At 41.9% G+C, this 22,477-nt stretch overlaps 1 protein-coding gene across 2 annotated transcripts in view; it reads left to right on the top strand.

Annotated features, from left to right (window-relative positions):
- Positions 1-22,477, top strand: part of LOC141790338 (ADP-ribosylation factor-like protein 15) — a 97,165-nt gene that overhangs the window by 23,666 nt on the left and 51,022 nt on the right. For both annotated transcript variants that reach the window (XM_074670158.1, XM_074670157.1), the window contains exons 2-3: positions 14,387-14,531; positions 15,862-15,921. In XM_074670158.1, coding sequence (XP_074526259.1) covers positions 14,387-14,531; positions 15,862-15,921 — 205 coding nt within the window. The remainder of the gene's footprint in view (positions 1-14,386; positions 14,532-15,861; positions 15,922-22,477) is intronic.

A 22,477-nucleotide genomic window follows, 5' to 3' on the forward strand; every position in this document is an offset into this window, starting at 1 on the left:
GGCGTAGGGGAAACAAACGAGCCCTGATGGGGTGAGCAGAGGTAGGTGAAAGTGGATTTGAGGTTTTTGAGGCTTGGCCTACAAAGAATCCGCCAGTCACAACTGAGGGGCCCAAAGCGTGTGATTATTAATTACTGATGGCTTCCCAGCCTTTGAAATCAGGGGGCCGCAGACATCAGATGTGTGGAAGAGGCAGAGGAGCGAAAGGCCTGTCATTACCATCACAGAAACAATGTTCGAATTTGGCTGTCATGCATTTTTGCCTAATTGACTGTTTTGATGCAGGTTTTTTTTTCTCCATTTTGTTTTTGAGGGGGCACTGATGACCCCCACTCCCCAGTCTTGATGAGGAGAACTTGGTGGGCTTTCAGCCTCACCCAGCAAGAACCTTCCGGAGGTTCTTTGATGGCAAGAAAAGCCACTGGAGATCTCAGGGGCCTCCTCGGCCTCCATTTATGTATCGGCACCATAACACTCCATTTCTGATTCCTGACAAGAAATGGGCGAGGAGGAAAAGTAACGTATGAAAGGCATACAGTGTGTGTAAGTGAGTGTATGTGCTGTATGCACCATGTGTGTCTGTAGGGTGGTACTTTTTGTGTGTGTCTGCAATGAAAGGAGGAGGCCAGGGACCCACAAACCACATGAGGGGTCTCCTTATTTGCATAATTAACTGTTGACACTAACTGTGCTTAATGAAGGCCTATTGAAGTCATTGACCCTTTTACACAGCCAGCCCCTGGGAATGAGAGGCTCCTCCGGCAAAGGTTAAAACAATGTGTCTGGTTAACTTCCGACAAACGCGCCGAAACGCCCTGAAGTCTCAAAGATTCATGCTAAATGGAAGAGGTTATGGCACAGAACAACCTACGATTTCCCAGCCCTCAAATATCACCAGATGTTTGGCTTTGCTGTCTCAGCCCTCATTATAATTTTTGTTTTGCAGTATTTACTCAATCACACAGTTTCCTTTCTAATACCCAAGTTTGTGTGTCAAGAGGATTGTGTAACAGTACCAAGTCGTGAATTTTAGATTAAGATTCTGTTCCAGAGAGTGTTGCACACATCGTCTTCGACTTTGTTTACATGGTTACAAAGAAACAGCTTGGTGTAAGTAATTTACATTACCATTTGAATATTTTTCCATACCACAATTTTCAGCCCTTCCAAGTAGAGGAATGGTCTCTATTGGAAAGTGTTTGACCTCCTAGTTAAAGACTGTTGATGTCTTCATGTTTCATTTGTCTGGGACTTGTTTCACTTTCAAGATTGAAGGCATACAGCAGTATTTACTTTTCAAACACTGATCATTTCTTAAAGCATGAGTGAGGAATCTAGCAGCAGTTTTCAACACTGGACAAAGTGAATACACATGCTTTTCCTATATATGCTCTTCTTTGAGGCCCTTGGCTGTGTGAAACCTTGTCTCTTAGGATTGCACTTTATTTTGTTGAACATGTTACAATGCCAATAAAGATAATCTATTAAGTTCTAAAATGGAGGGTGCTCTGGGAATCAGTATATGATGCAGTGCTTTGTTTGGTGTCTGCTGTTTTTGGTTTGGCATGTAAACCCATTAGAGAGGGTGGCACCCGCCACTTTTTGGCCATTAAAACACCAGACATCAAGTGAAAGCCAACAGTGTGTAAAGTAGAGGTGTGTGGTCAGAGAGTGCCATGGCCTGTGGTTCTGTTGTTGAAATCACACTAAAACACTGAAGGACCACTTAGTATACAGCTGTGATCTCTTTATAAACAGCCTTGTAAACAGCCTCATCCACTGCTCTGTGTTTCTGGACAAAGGTAAGAGCAATCAAACTGAGCTACATCTATGCAACAGGAATCAAGAAACTGGTTTTACATTGTTTAAGTTATTCTTTTTAAGTGTAAGCCTTTATGAAGTGTCAGTGAAATGTGACCGCTAAACAAACATCATTGATCTTGTCCTGTTAACCACAATTCACACATGCAGTAGAATTTGTCACTGGTGTTTCAGACTTATCACACATTTTCACAGCAAAGCAAACACTGGAAACAGACTTTTTAAATTAGAGGGAGATGCATGGCATTCCATCATGTGAATTCCAGTGTCCTCAAATACATTAAAAAACTACTCAGATGGCCTTTTTAAAATAAACTGAACAGATCTCTGCAAAAATCCCCCAAGGATAAATGTCACTTGCTTAAATTTAAAGTCACAAAACCCAATTGTTTTTGCTACTTTGAAACTACCAAAGTTCCCAATATCGTTGAACACTGGATCTATCTTATTCATTTGAGACAGTCCGATTCCAGGTGTGTGCCAGGATCTGTTTCAACCAAGGTTATAATAGTTTTGGATTTGTCATTATAGTTTAGTTTTAGTTAATTTTGACATTTTTTTCCCCATTGCAGTTAAGTTTTAATTTTTTTTAGAGCAGGCATTCTAGATTTTATTTAGTTTTGATTTTTGCAACACGGCTTAGTTTTAGTTTAGTTTTAGTTAAGTTTAGTTTAGTTTTAGTTTTATCATACTTTATCAACCAGGTGCAGGATTCAAAAAGGTTGGAGTAAATATTTTGTAATACTGTTCATTTTCAAGTCCAACATAGTGCTCACTGCTCAGTCAATGCTGATACTGAACTGTTGGCTGCTGCCTTAAACACAAGAAAATAATATAAACTTAATATAAAAAATAAAACTATTAATTATATAAAAAATGTTAACATACATAACATAAAAAAATATAAACATAAATTATATAAAACAATATAATATGAGCTTAAATAATTACAAACTTGGACTCTGTAACAATAAAGTCAGACTCACATACAATTAAACTATTACAGATGCTCTGATTCATTGCTCCTCTACGTTTCGTTGCAGCACAGCGCACAGCCAGTCAGTGCAGTAAACAAGCACTTGCCAGTACGCCCCTATGATGGTGCTGTACGGCGCTGACAACTGCCTCAAACTGTTGTAAAATTGGTTTGGAAAATGTGTCAGATTAATTTAAATCCAGAAGACCTATTAATATTGTCAGAAACTATAACTAAGGACATTTTGTCTATAATTTTGGTTAGTTTCAGTTAGTTTTGTGAACACAAGATACAGTTTTAGCTTACTTATCGTTTTCTTTTCTTTTCTAGTTTTTATTAGTTTGAGTTAACGGCAGTGTTTTTTTAATTTTAGTTATCGTTTTTAGTTTTGTTTTAGTTAATTATTGTAACCTTGGGTTCAACTGGATCCAGGCAGTCCATCTGGATATAGGATTCTGAAAAGGTCCCTTGGCCTGGAAGCATTCCTCCTAACTGTAATTGTCTTCATGAAAACGATATGCACAGTAAAAATGATTGGCACACATTATGTCACAGTAAACGGAGATAATGTTTTTATACTCTTTCACATTTTCAGTTGTAAGGAAATAAAAGCCATCTGCTGAAAGAAGTTGTCTAACCTTAGAGGGCTGTTACGTTGTCACTTCTCTTGAACCCATCTGTCTTTGATGCGTTATGACTAATTTCTCCTCATGCTGCTGACACAACCGGGTGCTCCCTTAACATCCAGAGGTACTCAAGGGTCAAGATTCTGCTCTTCCTGAAGTGTCCCTCTGTTCTCGTTTTGACGTCACTGTTTGCGGCACTCCTATTAATGGCTTTTCCATTTTGTTGGTCTAAAAAGCCTCCAGACACCCATCTACCATCCCTGTTCACCATTTGGAGAGCAGAGGGATTCCCTTCTTCTGTCTGTTTGTCATCTAATGCCCTTAAAAAGATGTTTCTCTATTGTCCCTCTTAATCTGCGCGCTTTGACGTGTACAACAAGGTCATCAGGGATGTTGTGAATGAGCATCATGGCCAGGCCTTGTTTATCTGATGAATAGTTCGCTAAAATGAATCATACATTGCTTAGTCCTGGGAGAATCCATTTTTACTAAAGAGTTTTCCACCCTGCCCCCGTTTACTCATCAGCCAAATCGTTGACTATGTATAAAAACAGATTTATTGTTGGGTTGGTCCCGACAGGTTTTTTTTAAGAGGCTGGGAACCAAATGATGGGAGGGGGTCTTTACATTTAACGACAACGTCCTTAAGCTGGAAACTTTCCCACACTTGTTTCAGGGACAATTGGGGCCCTTTGATTTGTTTTTATCGAAAATCGGGTTTGTCGTCGATAGATAGATGTTGTATGAAAATGTGCCATAACTGATGTAAGTGGGACAAGTGCCCTCCCCATCCACCCACCCTTTTTATGTCTATGAGATGGGGCGCCCCCCACCCCCCTTGGTTCTTGCACACTGGTTTAGGGCCTTCAAAAGGGGGCCCCTCAAGCTTTGATCCTCTACATGGGTGCGGAAAAACATCTTTTTGCCCTACACTGTGCCCAGGAAACCAAAGTTTTTACCGCCGCCGTATGCTAATGTAGCCAAGCTAATCACCCTTCCCAGTTACAAGATTTATATACCATAATGGCGCCCAGTGGTACCCCCTCATTTCTGTGGCCCCTTATCTAGCCTCCGGATGTCCCATGGAGCAAAGGTGTCCTCTGTCTGTGAATGCAGCTGCCTTGCCACCACCTCAGCCTCTTGCTTTCTTTTACAAAAAGAGAGTGTCGTGAAAACAGTCCTGTGGGTGGGCCCCTTAATGCTGCCCCTCTTATTCTCTGCCTAATGTACTTTTCCAGTAAATGTCATGAAACACACAGGAGCTCCAAGGTGGACTCCAGACAGATAAATGTGTTGGGGGGGGAGAAGCTGTGGCCCCTCAGTCCCCTCAGCATGTCAAGTGGACTTGCTGCTTGGATTCTTTTTTTGCTGTATCTTATTACTACTTTTACGATTTCCTCTACCAGTCACACACAAGCAAGCTTCAGCAGCTTGACTGATTTAATACTTTAAAAACCCATCTTCATTAAGTCTTCTGATCCTTGCCTCCCTTTCTTTCAAGCTTTTAGAATTTAAATTCAAATGGTGTTTTTGGGAAACCAAGCTTATGAACTTAGTTTCTTACAAACGAACAAATGTCCCCTCACCAACAAAGCGCAAGTAGCAAGCTATAGGGAAACACTATTCACCCTCAGTCTGTGCTGTGGCCCACTCTGGGCCCCTCTGAATGGGACAAAAGTGGAGCTCGTGTAGTACTGGCTGAACTCGCTGGAGCACTTGGATCTGTCCCAGGATTTCCTCAGGTGAACTCTGGTCCTGCTTTTTGAGAGAGGGAACATGTTCTTTCCAATAAAACAGTAATAACTCAAAGAAAATTTATAATGTTAACTTAATTTGAAGTGTAGATATTATCTGTTTTTAAAAGTTTACTTTTAGGTTATAAATGTGAAAAATGAAGATAAACACCGGCTTAAGTACTCTACTGAAAACACACATCCAGCTAAAAATGTTTTAAAGAGAGTTATGGAATTATGAAGGCCAAAAGGGCAGTCAGTGGTGTGCTTCTTCAGGAATAGGCATATTCTGCAAGATCTTTTGTTGCCTTTAGAGGTATTTTCTAGCCCTGAACAAAAAATAGCACAAGAGTGCGTGAAGAATCAGATTGCCTGGGCAGGATATAGGGCAGAATTTGTTTAAAATTGGCTTCTCTACATTAAATTTACTGACATACAAGTAACTGTAACATCAACAACAATAATATTAATATTCTGGAGAGACATTCATATCTGGCATGATATGATTAACTTAAAGTCAGTGGTATCTATATTAGATTTCATCAACAACCTGTTGTTCTGGCTTTTGTCTGCAGTGATACATGTTGGACCAAAGAAATGCATCTGTTTGTGTGTCGGAATGTGTGTGCGCATGTGAACCGCATCAGCGGGCACTTACTGCCACATCCAGATGGTGCTGAAACAAACAGGGCTACGCTGTAGGACCCCTCAATAGGAGCGTCTAGACTGGTCCCTGACCAGACAGATACAGCCTCCCATCAAATTAGCGTTTGTCAGATTTATGGTAATGGTCCGCAACAGTCTTCCTGTCAGTGACATTGAGATTTACAGCACTGACACCCATCCCCAACCCCCCTGCTGCACAAATACACACATACACATTTACACAATCCTCATTCCGAGCTCTCTTTATCCGACTGGCCCCTACTGATATGCCCTTCCATGCTCCATCCCTCATTTCTTAGGGCCCACTCGCTGCCGCTAACCAACTACACATTACCGGGCCTTGTCTTTTCAACTTGGAGAAGTTGGGGATGTTGTTGTGTGTGTACATTAGGAGGTTAGGCCATGAAGTTCCACAGTCTCCTTCTCTAAAGGCACCACAAACCCCAGGGGAAAAAAGACCCACTCGGGGTGGCAAAACCACCCAGGCCCCCTCTGCTTCCCGAACAATGGCTTGTGTCAGGGTTTCCTGTTAATCCTCTGTGATGAAGCTTGAGTGTTTTTGGGGTGAAGGGGTTGGGGAGGAGGGTGAGGTGGTGGTGCATGGAAGCCTGCAGGGGGGTTAGGGCAGCCTAGGCTGGCGTAGTCTGGGGGTGACCCAGAGATCCTCAGCGATGAGAGTTTAGAAGAAGGGATACATTAGAGGTGGTGTCGGTGGTGCAGTGCGAGTGAAGGACGGACAGCATGCCCCATGTATGTGGATTAGCGTCGCCTCCTCTTTCATGTTGGCGTTTTTGGGTGGTAACTCGATCCCTGGGCCCTTGCACAAGTGAGCCCAGTGGGAAAGGCTTCCTGACAGATATCCCGTCCGTTCTCAGCCCAAATGTTTTTCCAAGGCTGCTCCACCGCCTTTGATCTGACCTCCTCCTCAAACACGCAGGGTCACAAGCTACCATGTCAGGCCAGATAGGAGAAGGCCAACAGTGGAGCTGCTGACTGAAGAAGAAGGGGGGTTGCTCAAGGCTGTTCAGGCTGTACAGAAACCTTACGCCATAGTCTAGACATGCCATGTTTGTCTGTTAGAAATTGGACTTTACGCTCCAGATGGTTGGTGAGTTACTTCACCTCGTTCAGTCAGATAACACTCCACCTTGCACCTTACTTCTTCAGGGCAGATGGTGCTCATTTCCCTGCTCGGTTTTAGAACTTTGTGCTTAATGTGGGAACTTATTCTTGTGAGAATGTCAAGGATTTGCATTCTTACTGAAACTCTGATGACTTATTTTGACTTCTGTTTCTGGTGAAACACCTGAAAGGACTCTAACCTGAGGTACAGTAACAGACACTGCAGTGCATAGCTTCTCCCTTGGCAGTGTGATTCATGCAGAGTGTTCCAACAGGAAGCTGGAGGGCGCTCTAACTTCAGTCTGTGGCTGTTTCTCTCTGTGTGGGGTGTGTGCATGTGTGTGTGTCCCAGCTTGTCTCCTTGTCCAGACACCTTAGCATCAGGGCAATAGTGTTCGAGCTCTGAAACGAGGGCCAGACAGACAGAAGTGGGATGAATGAATTGGGTAGCAGGGGTGATAGGCGAGAGGGAGAGTGAAAGAGCGGGTGTTTTTGCTTCAGAATTAGGGGATGATGTGCCTGCAAAACAGTGACAAGCAAATCAGCTTTAAAACAGGGCCTCCCCGTACACACACAGACACACGGGCATAATGGGTTGTGGGTTGTTTTGTCGACTTAAGTAAGACACGGTCTACTTCACCAGACTGGATGTTGAGCTGGTGCAGACAGGGTCATCTTGTTATTGCTGTACGTCTGTCATCTCAGTCCAGTAGGTCTGAGATATTATGTTTGAAGACGCTGGAATTAACAGATGACACAGTTAACATTCACTGCATCAAAAACACGCCCGGAAGCGAGGTGTGTATTGTTAAGGTGTGGGGTGGGACAGTGTTCTCATTTCATATACGAGTATGTGTGTAGGTGTCTGTGTTTGTACTGGGATCTATTTCCGATGCAGGGGTAATGAACGGCACCTGTTTAGTGTCCTCAGTTGGCGATCATTTTTGAAGTGCAGTAAATCTTGAATTTCATCACCTGCAGCTATACAGTTGAAAGCTTGTCACAGTCTGAGTGTCTCACCACCAAATGCATGTTTTGTTTGTTTTATCATGCCATTAAAGGTTTGAAGAAACACCTCCATCTTTCCTGTAGTGACAAGCATCATGCCTCTGGCGTCTCCAAGCCTCAGGAGTTGAGTTGAGATGCTGTGGTATTGAGAGTTTGAGGAAGTGCTCCCAAAACGTCAGGAGGACCTGAGCAATCGAAGGTCTGGATATGTGTGGTGTCACAAAGCAGAATGAAAAGCGCTGTGGGGTTTGGCAAGGTGTACTGTCGTCCCAGGCCTGAAACCATCTGTGGTCGGCGCTCCAACAACTAAGCATGGGAAGAGTCCAGTGAGCTGCCTTGTATGTCTAGCATGTCTCCCTCACCCCTTAACGAGAATGGCATGCAGTGCGCCCCACACACCCCCTCTCCCTCACTGTACTGAGCCACTCTGTGTCCCACCGTGCACCCCCCATCCTGCTTCAAAGCGGCAAATAACAACAACAACTGAAGGGGGGAGAAGATGAATGAGGATGAATGAATGTGCCCCTTCCATCCCCCCGTAGGCTGTGCAGCCCCTCCACCCATGCCCCCCTCCAGCCTTCCTCTCCTCTATGACAGACTGCCTTCCTGCATGCCCTTCCCCGCTCCCGCCCTCTGCTTACCCTCGCTCCTGCAGTCCTGTGTTATGACTGAGGCTGGTGTGTATTACACACATATCTGTTAGCGCCACTCCTCCGTTGGGACGCCCATATAAAGGACTGTCATTTCCAAAGGTCACGAGTGAGCCCTGAACACAAGTGTTGTCCCGACACTTGGTCTGGAAAAATAAAAACGGCCAGCTTGCCCGTCCACGTCCTGTGTCTGTCTGTCCCAGAAGTGAGTGTCTCAGATGTCCTTTCCCTTTCTCCTCCTCTCTTCTTTCTTTTCTAAGCTCCACTGTTGTTGGGAACTAAACATACTCATCCTGTGTAAACTGGCAGGCAAAGAGGAAGTCATGTTTACATATTCTCGTGTCTGGCTGTCAGAGATGACTGAAGTTACATTAAAGGAGAGTTTGAATCAGGTCTTATTTCTCTCCTTGGCATCACTGCTGCGATTAGTTCAAACGGTTCAAACACATCAGTTGATGTGTTTCCTACTTTAAGAGGGAGGGACATGACTGGTCTGTTAAAGGGCAGTGAGCTGTGTGTCTCAGGTGTGTGCTGGAAGTGTGTGACACATAAGTCTAGAGTTAGTCAACCAGTCGACATCTGAAACATGTTGACAGATTTCCTAAGCCATAGTTTCCGGATTAACACCCCTTTTTATGACAAAACGCAAAATGTGGTCAAGTATGCACAGCGTGGTAACTGAGTCATTGTCTATAAACCAAAGCACTACTTTTTTGTCTTTTAGGAATTTCTGGTGAAATCCTTGAGTGGATTGTTTTCAACAGCCATTTCACCCACTGAATCCAACAGTCGATGTGCCTGTCTTGTTTCTGGAATTTTCCGGCCTTTTCAAGATAGTGTTGAAAGAAGTCATTCAGTAATGATCATTTTCAAACCATCTCCTCAAAATTTCAACACGATCGTTCCGTAAAAATCATATTTTTCTCATGCTTGATTTGAACAGATCATGCATAAAGAGTTTTCTGTTTCCTGGCTCCAGACCTCGAACTATCTGATGTGTTTTTTGTGGCTGCACTGTTAGTACAAATGGAAATTTTTATGTCACGTCCATCATGATTATACTAGTTTTCTCTATGACTCAGCCTGTCAAATTTGGTATTTTTGGAGATATTTGCAATAATTCACCTCCCTAAAGGACCATGGAGATGAGTGTTAGCACCTCTTACTAAGTGAAATTGTTGTAACTCAAGTCATTTTGTAGGTTATTTATGTTTAGTCAGTGTGGAATCTAAGTTTGTAAATGTTAAGCAAACATGTGAAAAGACACAACGGACTAATGATCTTAATGAAACATAAGACTGCTAACCTTTTCTGGGCAAAACATCTTGTCCTGAGTGTTCCAGCAAAAACATGAGTTGATGCTGCACATCTGTGTAGCTGTTGCGCGGAACCAGAGCTCTGTGGCCTGAAGTATTAAGTATTTTGTTCCTAAGCGGATAATCAAAATGCACAGTCATGCGGTGTGTTATTCTTGCAGATAATGCAAAGAATAACACAGCAAGAGCATGTGTAGTCCACATGTATCCTATGTTGACCTCAGTGTTTAGTATTTATTTCACAACTGAAGCAGAAAACCATACACTAGATCATGTTGGGGTGCCTCAATAAGTATCTTGCTGTCATGTTCTCTTGTCCTGTGGTGTCTCAACAGTCGTCAGAGAGTACGGGAGTGAAACACGAACTAGTCTGCTGCGGTGTTAGTGGCTTCCCTCTCACTCACATTTATTACTTCTAAAAATAAAAAGCGGTTTTCTAAAAAGAGCCTGGCTCCTGCTCTGTCCGACTGTGTCAGGTGAATCTTTAACATGATGGGTTATGACTCATTGACAAAACAGTTTTCCATAAAATTCTTCACCTCGGACTGAACTTGTCAGTTTGAAGTGGTTGAACCCTGTGCCTCAGACCATTTCCATTTATGTACTGTTCAAACATCCCTGGGTGGGTCATGAGTTAATAGTATGCAAACTAACAGGAGGTCACGTGAGCTCAGCAGGCTCCATGGTGGTGATTTTAAAGCATGTGGTATAACTTTGAGTTTGCTCTCATAGAAAAAACATTGAAGATGAAACAATTACCAAAGTGACTGATCTTTGAGTACCTTCTCAGCCTCTTTAGATCACTGGAGCTTAGGGATGGGTACCTTTCACATTTTAAACAATACGGTATTGATGCTTGGCAATTGGCATCAGTACACAACGGTACCAATTTTTATTACTTTTGTGTGTTTATGTAGTGATATATATTAGGGCTGAACGATTTTGGAAAATAATCTAATTGCGATTTTTTTAGACCAATATTGCGATTGAGATTTAGCAAACAATTTTTTTTGGGGAAAGTTTATCTTCTGCATTGTTTACTTAACACAAGTTTTAAGTCATTTTATAGTATGACTAACCAACAAAAGATACTGTTAGCATTTAAACAAGTCTTTTTTGCATTTCTTAATTGAAAAAGAAAAAGGAACACAGTGAAATTTTACTGACCTCCAGTTGTCAGTAAGAGTTACAAACCATACAGAATAAAGTGATCAAGGGGGTTGGCTCTACGATCTACTGGATGGATCTTTGTAGCCCACAGGTTTTTTTTGCCAGAAAAAAAAAACAGCATTTTGACTTTTGCTGGTTTTAAGGGAAAACAAGTACAAGTTACTTTATTCCCTCCAGGTCTGTGTACATGATTTTTTTTTTATTATTTTAAATTACAGCCTTTGCGATTTGAAAATTGCATTCTATTACATTGCAATGTCAGTTTAAAATCGATTGATTGCTCAGCCCTAATATATATTACTTTCTTAAATGATACAATCTCCAAGTTTTTCAATTTGACATATTTAGTCTTCAGTGTATAAATTTTGCAATGTTGTGTTCATGCTCAGCATGGAAAATTGTCTATTCTTCCACTCACAAGGATGTGTTTAGGTACCTAAACATGGTACCTTTTGATTTTAAGTAAATTGGTACTTGGTACTACAGATGGGATTCGGTTGGTATAAAAGTACTTAAGTGGGTACCCATCCCTACTGGAGCTGCCCTGACCTCTTCTTATACAACCAGTGCTACACCAGCAGTGGTGGCCTCAGCTTCTGTTCCTGTTAGAGCCGTGGTCCGCTTCCAGGAGGCCCAGTTATGTCACCCATTAAGTGTCCTCACATCTTTTTCAAATTAAAGCCTATAGGGGACCTGTCCCCTCCTTCTTTCTGTGGTAATAAATAACAGTCTCTTATCGGATACTTTCATCTGTAGCCTTACACGATGTTTGTACTCAACAGTATTTCTCATTTACATAAAGCATAGCTAATCATCTTTCAGAAACATCAGTGAGGTAATGTCTGGGCGCAGGTCTTTCAGGGCAGCACAATTAAAACATGTCCAATCCCATAAGAGGCAGCTGATCAATAAAGTCTAGGAATGGCAGACTTTTTATGGAGATTGTTTTGGCACAGAGTTGATAGGTTTTATTGGTTTTTCTTAAAGATTGCCCTCTATTTAATGCACATGTTGCTGTTTAATGGTTATCTTAAACAGAAGAAACAGATCATTAACCTCTATTTAAACCTATCTTTTCTGTGTGACCGTACACGAGAGAATATTAAAAGTTACCTCTGGAACATAACGTCAATCAGTCAAACGACATTCAGAGATCTGTTGCCCGTGTACATTGAACTCAATTTCCAGTTTTAATCTCAGCTGTTTGTCTGGATGCCTTTTAGATTTATGGAAGCGATCATCATACAGCGCTCACATTTGAGCTCTGGGTCTCAGTGACAGAGCACACTGACTCTCAGATCATTGACTGTGGGGTTTCACAGGGAGGGGCATGTCTCGAGGTGAGCATATTTATTTTTCTCCTGTGAGCCTTTTGAGCAAACTCTCCTCGTCAATCTTGCGCTGTCAGAGAAGGGCCAGAGGTGGGAGCTCCCATCCCACACGAACTCACAGAGCCCACTGTGTACACAAGGACCCCAGGGTCAGGCCCTGGATGCTCCTTTCACTGTTGTAATATCTGCACTGTACTAGGAGAGGTGTTGAGAGTTGTCCTGTCTTTCTGCTCCCTCAAAGCCAGGAAAGAAATCTGCCTTCTTGTCATTTGGTCTTGTTACTGTTTCATAAGGATGTGAGAAAACAGCAATCATCCAACATGTAGAAACTTCAAAGCCACTCCACTTCTTCCATCTCACCTCATCTCAACCTCTCACTTCCTCTGTAAGGCCAACAGTCAGCTCAAGGGATTGACAGCTGCAGGGCAGATTTTACCTTCTGCAGAAACCTTTACATGCGGCTTAGGGGGCAGGTAGGTGGGGGGGCAGAGGCGGCAAGGGGAGAGAAAAGCAAGAAAGAGAATAGGATGACCTCATCAAACCAAGTTTTTACATGTGTTTCCCCATCTGACGCACGTGTGTTTCTGATCTTAGCGTTTTTCTGGAAGAGGAGAATGTTTCCTGTTTGAGTAGACCGGTGGGTTCACTGAGGAGTCGGGGGGGTAGGGTTGCTCAGGCGGCGTCTGGTTCTGTTGAAGCAGATTCCCCACATCTCCATCAAACAACAGCTCTGTTTTGGCACGGCTCTGAAAACTGACCCTGGTGGTCACTGAAGTCTGGGGGTATGCTGAGGAATCAAGGCTGCAGCACTGCAGTGGTTGTATCTTACAGTAATTGCAGCTTGTCTGATGAAAATATTTCTCTGTTGTCTGTTATTTTATTCTGTTATTTTACCCTCAGATGAGAATTCAGCTGAAGTTAAATTGAAAAAAAGGAGATAACACATCTAATCCAAACATACTTTAGCGTAGATATGAAACATTTGTTTAGTCTCTTATCAGTGTTGTGCCTAAACACACCTGGAGAATGTGGGCACAGATGTGAAGCAGTTTACGTTCACTTTTGTGTCTGTGTGTGTGTGTGTGTGTGTGTGTGTGTGTGTGTGTGTGTGTGTTTTCTTCGCTGTCAGAGGCTTTGATTGAACAGAGTAGCAGCACGTTGAATGGGGTCATCCCCTGACAAGAGCAGTAAGCAATCTTCTGTTGATGTTCTTCCTCCTGAAATGTGATCCAGTGGTTTGGAGAGTGTGTGTGTATGTGTATGTGTATGTCTGCCCTACCTTGTCCAGACTGGTTCCTGTCTTGCTAATAAAAGAGATCTTCTTTTAGTTTTGGATACTGATCTCTCCACACAAGTTTAAAGACCTCATTCACGGTTCACACTGCATTTGCCCCTTAATGTCTCACAGCAGGTCCTCAGTCTCAGGCCGTGATTCATGGAGTGACAGGTCTGCTTCTGGCTGCCATAAGGGCCCAGTCAGACAGGGCCCACATGTGAACGCACACGCACACACTGCGGACAAAAACATGCATCTCCTGGTCCTGTCACGTATTTTGTCATGTTGATTTTAACCATGTGAAACATGAATATATGAAATCATGAAGGTGAGACATCTTGTGGTTTTATCCTTTATTGTTGCTCTTTAAGTTTGATTTTTTTTGGGTGCTGGAATGGGCCTGAACATTTCTCACATCAACAAGACAGTTTGGAAGTGTTTCATAGCCCGGTTCCATCTATGACGTGCGTCAAGGTGTCCTCGTTCATCGTACTAAGAAAGCTGTCATGCCTTGAAAGTCTTCTTGCAGAGTTAGAGAGACACATAAGTTAAGACAGAGAATGTTTCACCCACAGGCTGAATTTTTTGTTTTTGTTTTGAATACCAAATCTTGATCACTGCCTCATTTGTCTCAGGGCGTTTTCGTGTCTTTTCTGATGTTGTATTTTTGCTCTCTGCTTGTTTATTTCAGTGTTTTCGGGCACTGTGCTGTAAAGGACCTCCGCCGCCGAGACCAGAGTACGATGTGGTGTGCATTGGCCTGACAGGTGCTGGAAAAACCAGCCTGCTCTCACGCCTCTGTAGTGAGGGCAGCGACGGCATTGTACCCACAACAGGTATGTTCCCACCACATGTGGAGAAAGGAGCGTATGCACTTAAATAGAAGCATGCACTTCACCTGCACTTTCATGTATCAAGAACACACTGTCCTCTGGATTAGAATCATGGATAGATAATGTTATCCAGGTATTACTGCTGTCCAATAGGGGGAAGCATGTCTTCAGAATATCCTCAAAAGTCCCAGCACTCATGCCAGAAACACTCTGCTGTATCTCAGCAGCTAACACTCAGCTTCTTTCTTCTGGTCAAGAGGGAGGCTGGTGTTAAGTATGTCCAGAAGAGGCAGCTTCAGGGCTAGTTCATCATTCTCTAGGTAGTCAACGCTTTGCTTTCCATATACGTAATGCAATCCCTCTAGGAAACGGACATTCCTCTTTCCTCCCTTGGCTTTGTCAGCAGTCAGTTTTGAGCTCTTGCAGAAATCCAGTTTTAGATTTAGTAATTGTGTACTTTTACCAGTGTAAGCTCTTAATATAATTTGATTCCCAAAGGTGCTGTCTGTAACTCTGAGTGTGTATGTGGCTTTGGCAGAGATGGTTTAAGGGAGTAACACCTGTGTGCCACTGAACAGGCCTCAAAAGATGGAAAAAAAAAGTTGAATACTTACCTTGGCAGAATAATTTCAGCGTAGCTATCTGAAAAGAGATTTAGCTGTCAGCACCATCTGCATCTGCCAACATCCAGAGAGGGAGGATAATGAAGAGCAATGAGGGGGAAGACTTCTCCCCCACTTTTTACTTCATGATTTTGCTCTGTTGTAATGGGCTTAAAAACCACATTTAGCAGATAATTCATACATGTATAAATCATAATCTGTTGTCGCTGCCATCTCTCCTCCTGTTTGTGAATGTTTCCAGGAAAGGAATTCCCACACTGACAATTTAGCGTAATTTGTGCAACATTAAATCTCTTCCTTCTTTACTATTTCCCACCGTATGCAACCGCAGAAACACACCACATAATAAATATGGTAGCACTAAGTTCTCTTCTGTGAAAGCTCCAGCATAGAACAGAAATGTCAAGTTTTGGCTTCTCTTGTTTTCCTGTTTTGCTAACACGGACCACACAAAGTGTTTTTTTTTTCTTTTTCGTCTTTTGGGTCCTTTTTTTTTCATATTTTGTAACGCAAATATGTTTTCACTCCTTTTTGTTTGGAAAAGATAAACCAAATATCCTCAGGAGTCTAAAAGATAAATTGAAGTGTTTTAAATTAGACTTTCACTCTGTTGAAAAGATGTCCAGTTAACGTTTCTTGAGGTTTGCTCTTATTTTTGCACAGTTTCTCAGCATTATTACACTTATTTGTTTTTCCTATTCCCCATCCAGGTTTCAGCATCAAAGCAGTGCCATTCCCAAATGCCATCTTGAATGTAAAAGAACTTGGAGGTAAGATATGCATGTCTTACCCAGTCTGTGTGTGAATCTTTCTTTGTGAAATAAGGTACTCAAGCTATTTGGGTTTTTTGGGGGCTTAAACCACTCATAAGCTGGTTCAATGGCTGTGTGCTGAGATAACATCTCTTGAACAAACTAATCCCAAAAAGAGGTTTTACTAGCCTTATTTATTGTTATCATAATACGGTCAAGCTTATATTGTTTTCGTTACACTGTTAAAGATGCTATGAGGAGGATCTGTTTTAAATGGACTGCCTCGCCACCTTTTGTCCCAGCGTCTCACGCACACACACTGTCGTAACTAACTTTTAGCAAGGTGTGTTTGTTTTGGATTTAAATGGAGATCGGATCTAAACAAACTTTCTTTGTTCAAGACAACTTTATACTGAATACAATGTGCCAAGGTTAGGTTTTTATCTGCACAGTTACATAGTGCTACGATTTGAAACGTGACATCAAGCAAACATTGTAGCAGCCGGCTATATGTAGCAACATTGACAGCCTGGTGCTACAATGTATCTGTAGGCTAACGTGAAAACAAGTCATCACTGTCAGTTTGTATGTAGTTTAGTAGCTGTCTATATTTAACGCAGCTGGTAGTCCGGTGCTCTAAGATATGTCCGTAATGTGTAACGTTAGTGAATCCTGGTTAGCTATGTCCTGCCAGTCATCTACCAAGCAGAGCTAACGTAACCTCACTCTTCATTTTATTGATAGACTCTCAAGTTTGAACAGACCACTGCAGAATTACTGCTGCATGTGGGTTGGAATAGACATTATCACAAACAGTTGAACCCCTGTGTTATAGAGTGACACAGCCTGAGCGCAAGGTTAATTAGCCTTTAGCTCATGCTCTGTCACTCTCCCGTTTAGTTTTCTTCTGCTCTTCTGTCCTTTTTCTGTCTGACAGTTAGGCTCCTGTGTCCACCATCACTACAAAATTAATCACAGAAATTGTTTTCAGCAGAGAAAAACACAGATCTTTCTTCTCACTGCTAAATATTGTTAGCAGGCGTGGTGTTGCCTTAGAGACCTAGATGTGCCGTAAATCATCATGGTCCTGCTCTACCTGATCAGGAAGCTAGGAAAAAGCAACTTAAAATAACCTGTAACCAGTAATGTTGGGGTTGATAATCCCATGTTAAAGTGTAGATTACAATCAGGCACATATAGAGAAGGGAGACTTTTTCAAGCTTACTTTCAAACTCCTCCCAGCCCGTTTAAATAGTTAACCCTCACACCACCAAATCTTCACCCTATCTTCCCTTCAAAGTTCCCGTGTAAAGAGTTTGATCTTGTACAAAAAGCTTTTCTAGAAATCCAAATCTACAATCACAAATATCACATGTGTTTTTTGTGTCATCTTTCCCATTATACTTCATCTAGTACAAGAAGAACTCATCTCTCACTCTAAATCATAAATGCAAGGGATGCAGCGGTGACATCACAACTTTCAGTCACAGACTGACACTTGTGTACAGACATCAGACCCTCTAGTGAGTTTGGAAGTAGTCCTACAACCTGCACCCTGTTATTCCTGGAAATCCACGGCATTCAAGGAAGTGGTTTAGTAAGCACAGATGAGGGGTCTGGAGGTGGAAACATGTAAACAAAACAAATGCAATGGGAGACTTCCAGTCCTTAAAGGGAGGCATAAGAGAGAGATAAATCAGTGCTTCCCCTCTCCCACACGCCGCTGAGTCACACAGGAAAATTCATCGTTGTGTTGAGTTGTTAAAATAATTTATGTTGTTTTCGGCACACTATAGGCACATGACAGGTGCAGTGCATGTTTTCGCGGCTCGCCCAGCCTAGTCTCCTGAAAAGATGAAAAACATACACTCGCAGCCACCAACACACAGACTCACACACACACGCACCACAAAGAGGCACCGGGGGACCACCAACGAGGGTGCTACCAAATTTGGACAGAGCGCATTAGGGGGTTTTTCAAAAGAGGTTTTCTCTGGATTGGTTGAAAGCCAGTCTAGTGGGACATTATTGTGGTTGGAAAAAAAACGGTGGTCCCACGGATGACACGTTTGATTTAGATAGGTTAGTATAGGCTGCCACCACAGCAAAGGATGATGAAATCAGTTCTCTTCCTCCCTTCCCCTAACTGTGGAGACCCTTCCCTTCATTTCTCGTAAATACACAGAGGGATTTGTGGTGTCTTCCACTATGAATTGGTCTGAGATGGTAATAAACAAACACATGATACGCTGACACCTCGTCTGACTTCTTATTTTGAGCAGGATCAGATGTAGGTTTCAGTCTGAGGTAAACCTTTTTGTTTGGGTGGATAAAGTTCCACGCCTCTAGCTCCAGATTCATATGACGTAGATATGGAGTCAGGAGAGTTGGTGCTCTTGCAAAATGGTTGTAATAAGCCTCTCAGATCATTTTGTGATTGGTACAGCCCTTTTTCGCACTATTAGTATCTTACTCAACACTTCCACTTTCTGTCAGTTTCCGTTCCCTTTCCCCATGGCTGTAAAACAAGCAAACATGCCCGGTTAAGTTTTATGTTATTTTGCACAGCATCAGTGGTGCAGAAAGATGATACAATACGTGACGCACGCTTGCACGCTTGTTTTTGCACAATACCTTTGTGGCAGACTCTTCATTCAGCATTGACGAAAGCAAGGATGGAAGCCCATTTTGCAAAGCATGAAGGGAAGAAGCACTTTCTATGTATTTCCTCCTCCTTCTCTCTAGGAAGCTCTTTAAATAATAAGAAATTCAACCCCAGTTCCAAAACAGCTGGAATGCTGTGGAAGATGTTGCTAAAAACTGAATTTGATGGTTTGTAGCTCATCCAAACATGGTGCAATGACAGCATAAAGAATCTTTTCCATTGTTTTATGGAAAATCTATGCTCATCTTGAATTTGATGCCAGCAGCATGATTAAAAAACTTGGAGGACTCAGTCTGATTGTTGCTCAACCCACTTCATCTGTGAGCCAAACATGGTTCAGGTTTAGCAGAGAGGGGCGGAAAAGGGAAACAAGCAAATGTTAAGGTCAACACCTTTGGTACACAGAAATCTTGCAGAGAGCAAAGATCAGAAAATGACCCTAAGGTGTCACTTGGAGTTGGTTTAGGAGCCAAGCCATTAAAATGTTGCAGACCATGAATCCCTGATGGTGTGTTTGACTCATAACAGTGAATTGTTTTGTTGCTAAGCCTGATAATGCATTTTAAAACTCTCCTTTCCTTGAGTGCACAGGGCCAGACAGTCGTAAGCACAAGCTGTTCTTTAGACAAAAGGCCCAAAGCAGCTTCTGTGTAACTGTGATGTATGGAGCCGGCAGTGATTCAGACTGGGATATAGGTTTATCTCACTCCTGCATCCATCATTGAGGTCCCGGCTGTCCTGTTTTTCTTTCTTCTCTTCCTCCTCTTAAACTCTGGTTTCCATGTTTTCATTTTTTCTCCTCTCCCGTCTGACTTCCATCCTTTCTTCTCTTAACCGTCCCTTCTGGGTCGTGTTATTTGTTCCATCTTTGTCTCTTTTCGCTTCTTTTAATCTTTGGTCCTGTCAAGCTCTTCTCGCTTATTGATTTGAGCACAGGGCCTGGCCTTGATAAAGCTCACTGCCTTACAGTCATTATCAGTCATGAATTGTCTTGTCTCTAAAAGCTTTAACGTGTTTGTAAATCATCTCGTTATTTGCAGCCTTCTGCAGTTTTCTTATTTCTAGAAGTGAAGAGCACATTTCCTGAATGGATGAGCTGAAACCCAGAAAGTATGAAAGGAACTTGATTTTTGGGGGGTTATTTATAACAATAACAAGTTCTCCATTTGGTTTCTGTGTTCATGTTCATTAAAAAAACTGAACAGGCAGAGTTTGGTGGGATGAAAGCAAAACATGACTAATTAGAAAGTCAGTAAATCAAAACCAAATTGGTTTCCAAAGCTGAGATGCAGACTGTGTTAATCACGCACATGTGGATGCTGAAAGACAAACTGTGTGGGCTTTTCAAATGAGACAGAAAAATAATCATCAGTCTGCAGCACCACATACCATTACTTTACTTTATCCATATAACCTTCGTTAAGTTTGGTGGTCCCTCGTTAATTGTAGGGGTTAAGTTCTAAAACCCCTCACTACACACTACATACACTTTTCTCAGACAGGCATTAACATTTTCTCACATTTCTCTTTAAACACTTGAAGTTCAAACTTTCGTAGATTTTATAAAATAAGTACAGCATAAAAAAACTGAACCAAAGATCAAAACCTGTAGTCAGGCCCAAACAATTGTTCGAGAAATAAAAACATAAACATTTTCCTATACATAGCTTTTAGAAATAACAAATTTAACTTTAATCATTAACCTACAAGGTTGTACATATAAGATAATATTAATAGTGACTCGCGCGTATTTCACAGTTCCACTTAATGCCTAATGCATTACCACTTAATGGTTACAACCCTTTTTACATCCTTGTTAAAACTTGTTGCTGCTGTCATCCTTATGTTATTTTCCTCCTTCTTAATGTAACAAACTGAAGATTCGTACATTCCTTAATGGTGTCCAACAGCTGCGTAACTTTTACCTTCTTTTAGCATGTCCAGGAGTCCAAATTTTTGTGCGATGGTTAGCATCTTCCTCTGCCTTTTGGGTGCGACCGCAGGTGCTTTTGTTGGTGCAGAATGTTTCGTCAACATTGTGGGTTTTGTTGGAAAACTTTCAAACATTAAGCACTTCAGAGTCACACTTTTAGCAATACACACTGTACAGAGGACACAGCTCAGAGGAGATTGATTGGTAATGGTCTACAGTCTCTTTGCCAATCAGGACATAGAGCACAATGTACGTTCATACGATGTAAAAAAAAAAAACTTGCAAAATAGCACTAAAATTAAATCTGCAAAAAGGCAGCGAAAGGTGAACCACGTTATAGTGAGGGACAACTGTACTACACCTTCAGAATGCTTGCATATAGTGTTAAAAAGGTGGTGAATCTGTATGTGTCTATCATGGCCGATGAAAAATACTGAAAACAAAATATCTCAAGTGGCACCTTGTATAACTCACGTTTAACTAAGATGGTCTTAAATTGTTTGAAACAATGTTAAAATTGTAATAAGGAATCCAGCATATCCAGAATACCTCTGTGTGGTAAGACTGCCAGCTTGGGGAGATGGATATTTAAATCAGTGTGCAGCAACACTGCAGCAGAACTGGGCGTTGACACGTCAAGAGGAGAACTCTTTGTACTTATCTGAATAAAGTGCAAGAAAGTCTTTTCACTCAGAAAACAATGAGATTTTAGCATCAGGCAATCTTTAATCTTTGTTTCCCAGCTGGTGCAGGTATGGGGATTAGGTGGGAAGGTCACCTCCGGGGACACGAGGAGGAATCTATTTAGTGTGTGTAGGAGTGTGTGTATATGTCTGGAAAGTGACATGACGTCAAGTCTAGACGAGCCATTTCACAGTGTGTTCATGCCACGCAATGACAGCTGATGAAGAGGTGGTCCTAATAATCAGCACTCGTTGTTGCTTTGGTTTGAAAGTGGAGTGTTGGGTATCATCACCTGCAGCGCTCTCCTTCAAACCAATGCTTTTCTAAGTTCAATCAATTATCAGACGACATACAGTACAGAGATTTCCCCCTGTGTGTCAGCTACAGAGCTTTCAATGTAGAATGTGTGAGTTCCCCACAGACTGCTGATGAATGACAAATAAGCATGCTGTGTGTTTATAGTCCATGCAATCACCAACTCTTTACTCACCTTATTTACATACTGAGTATGAGACAAGCAGGGCTCGAAAACATCACAGCACATTTACCCGTGTCTCTGCCCACCAGCAGCCAGAGGAAGTATGTGAGCACATCCAAGAGCAAAACCACTACATGTTAGTCATCACAGACCCAATGTGGTTCTTGTTACTATCAAACAGGACCACAGTGTGTGTTACTTTAGCCAGCAGGGAGGCTTTTTGTTTGCATTTAGGAAAGAGCGGACCAGAGTCTGAAATAATTTGTAAATTTTTGTTTGGGTTTAGAGCAGATGTGCAAGTGGCAGACTGTTCTGATTTGAGAAATTTGAAGGAAGATATGTCACCATGTGGTAGTAAATGACCTGATTTGATGCTGTTTTTTGTGGTACCCGATGGATGTAATCATCAACACCATATAGGCCTGGATGCACCTTTGGAATACATTGTTGAATCTGATGCCTGAGGTTAATATGCTATTTTTATTTCTTTTTTATTTATTTATTCATTCATTCATTGTTGGGGGGAGATTTTGCAGTAAGATGTAAAAAGATAGAAATGTATCCTCTGGAGATCATTACAAGGACATGTTAATGTGCATCTGATTTCCTAATAATGGCGAGGCAGTGAAGTGGACTCATTGAAGGTGTGGTGAAGAATTGATAATAAAATCGGTAGAATCAAAGCAAAAATTTACCGTAACACAAATTCTGTTATTCCAAATATTAAAAATGGTGAGTTTCTATAAAACAGCTGTTGGAGAATTCAAACCAAACCAAACATTATTAACAGCTCTGTTAATAATGTGCATAGATG

Source organism: Halichoeres trimaculatus, unplaced genomic scaffold (assembly GCF_033239565.1).
Source record: "Halichoeres trimaculatus isolate MK-OKI-2021-1 unplaced genomic scaffold, fHalTri1.1 fHalTri1_scaffold_5, whole genome shotgun sequence".
NCBI classification, from domain to species: Eukaryota; Metazoa; Chordata; class Actinopteri; order Labriformes; family Labridae; genus Halichoeres; species Halichoeres trimaculatus.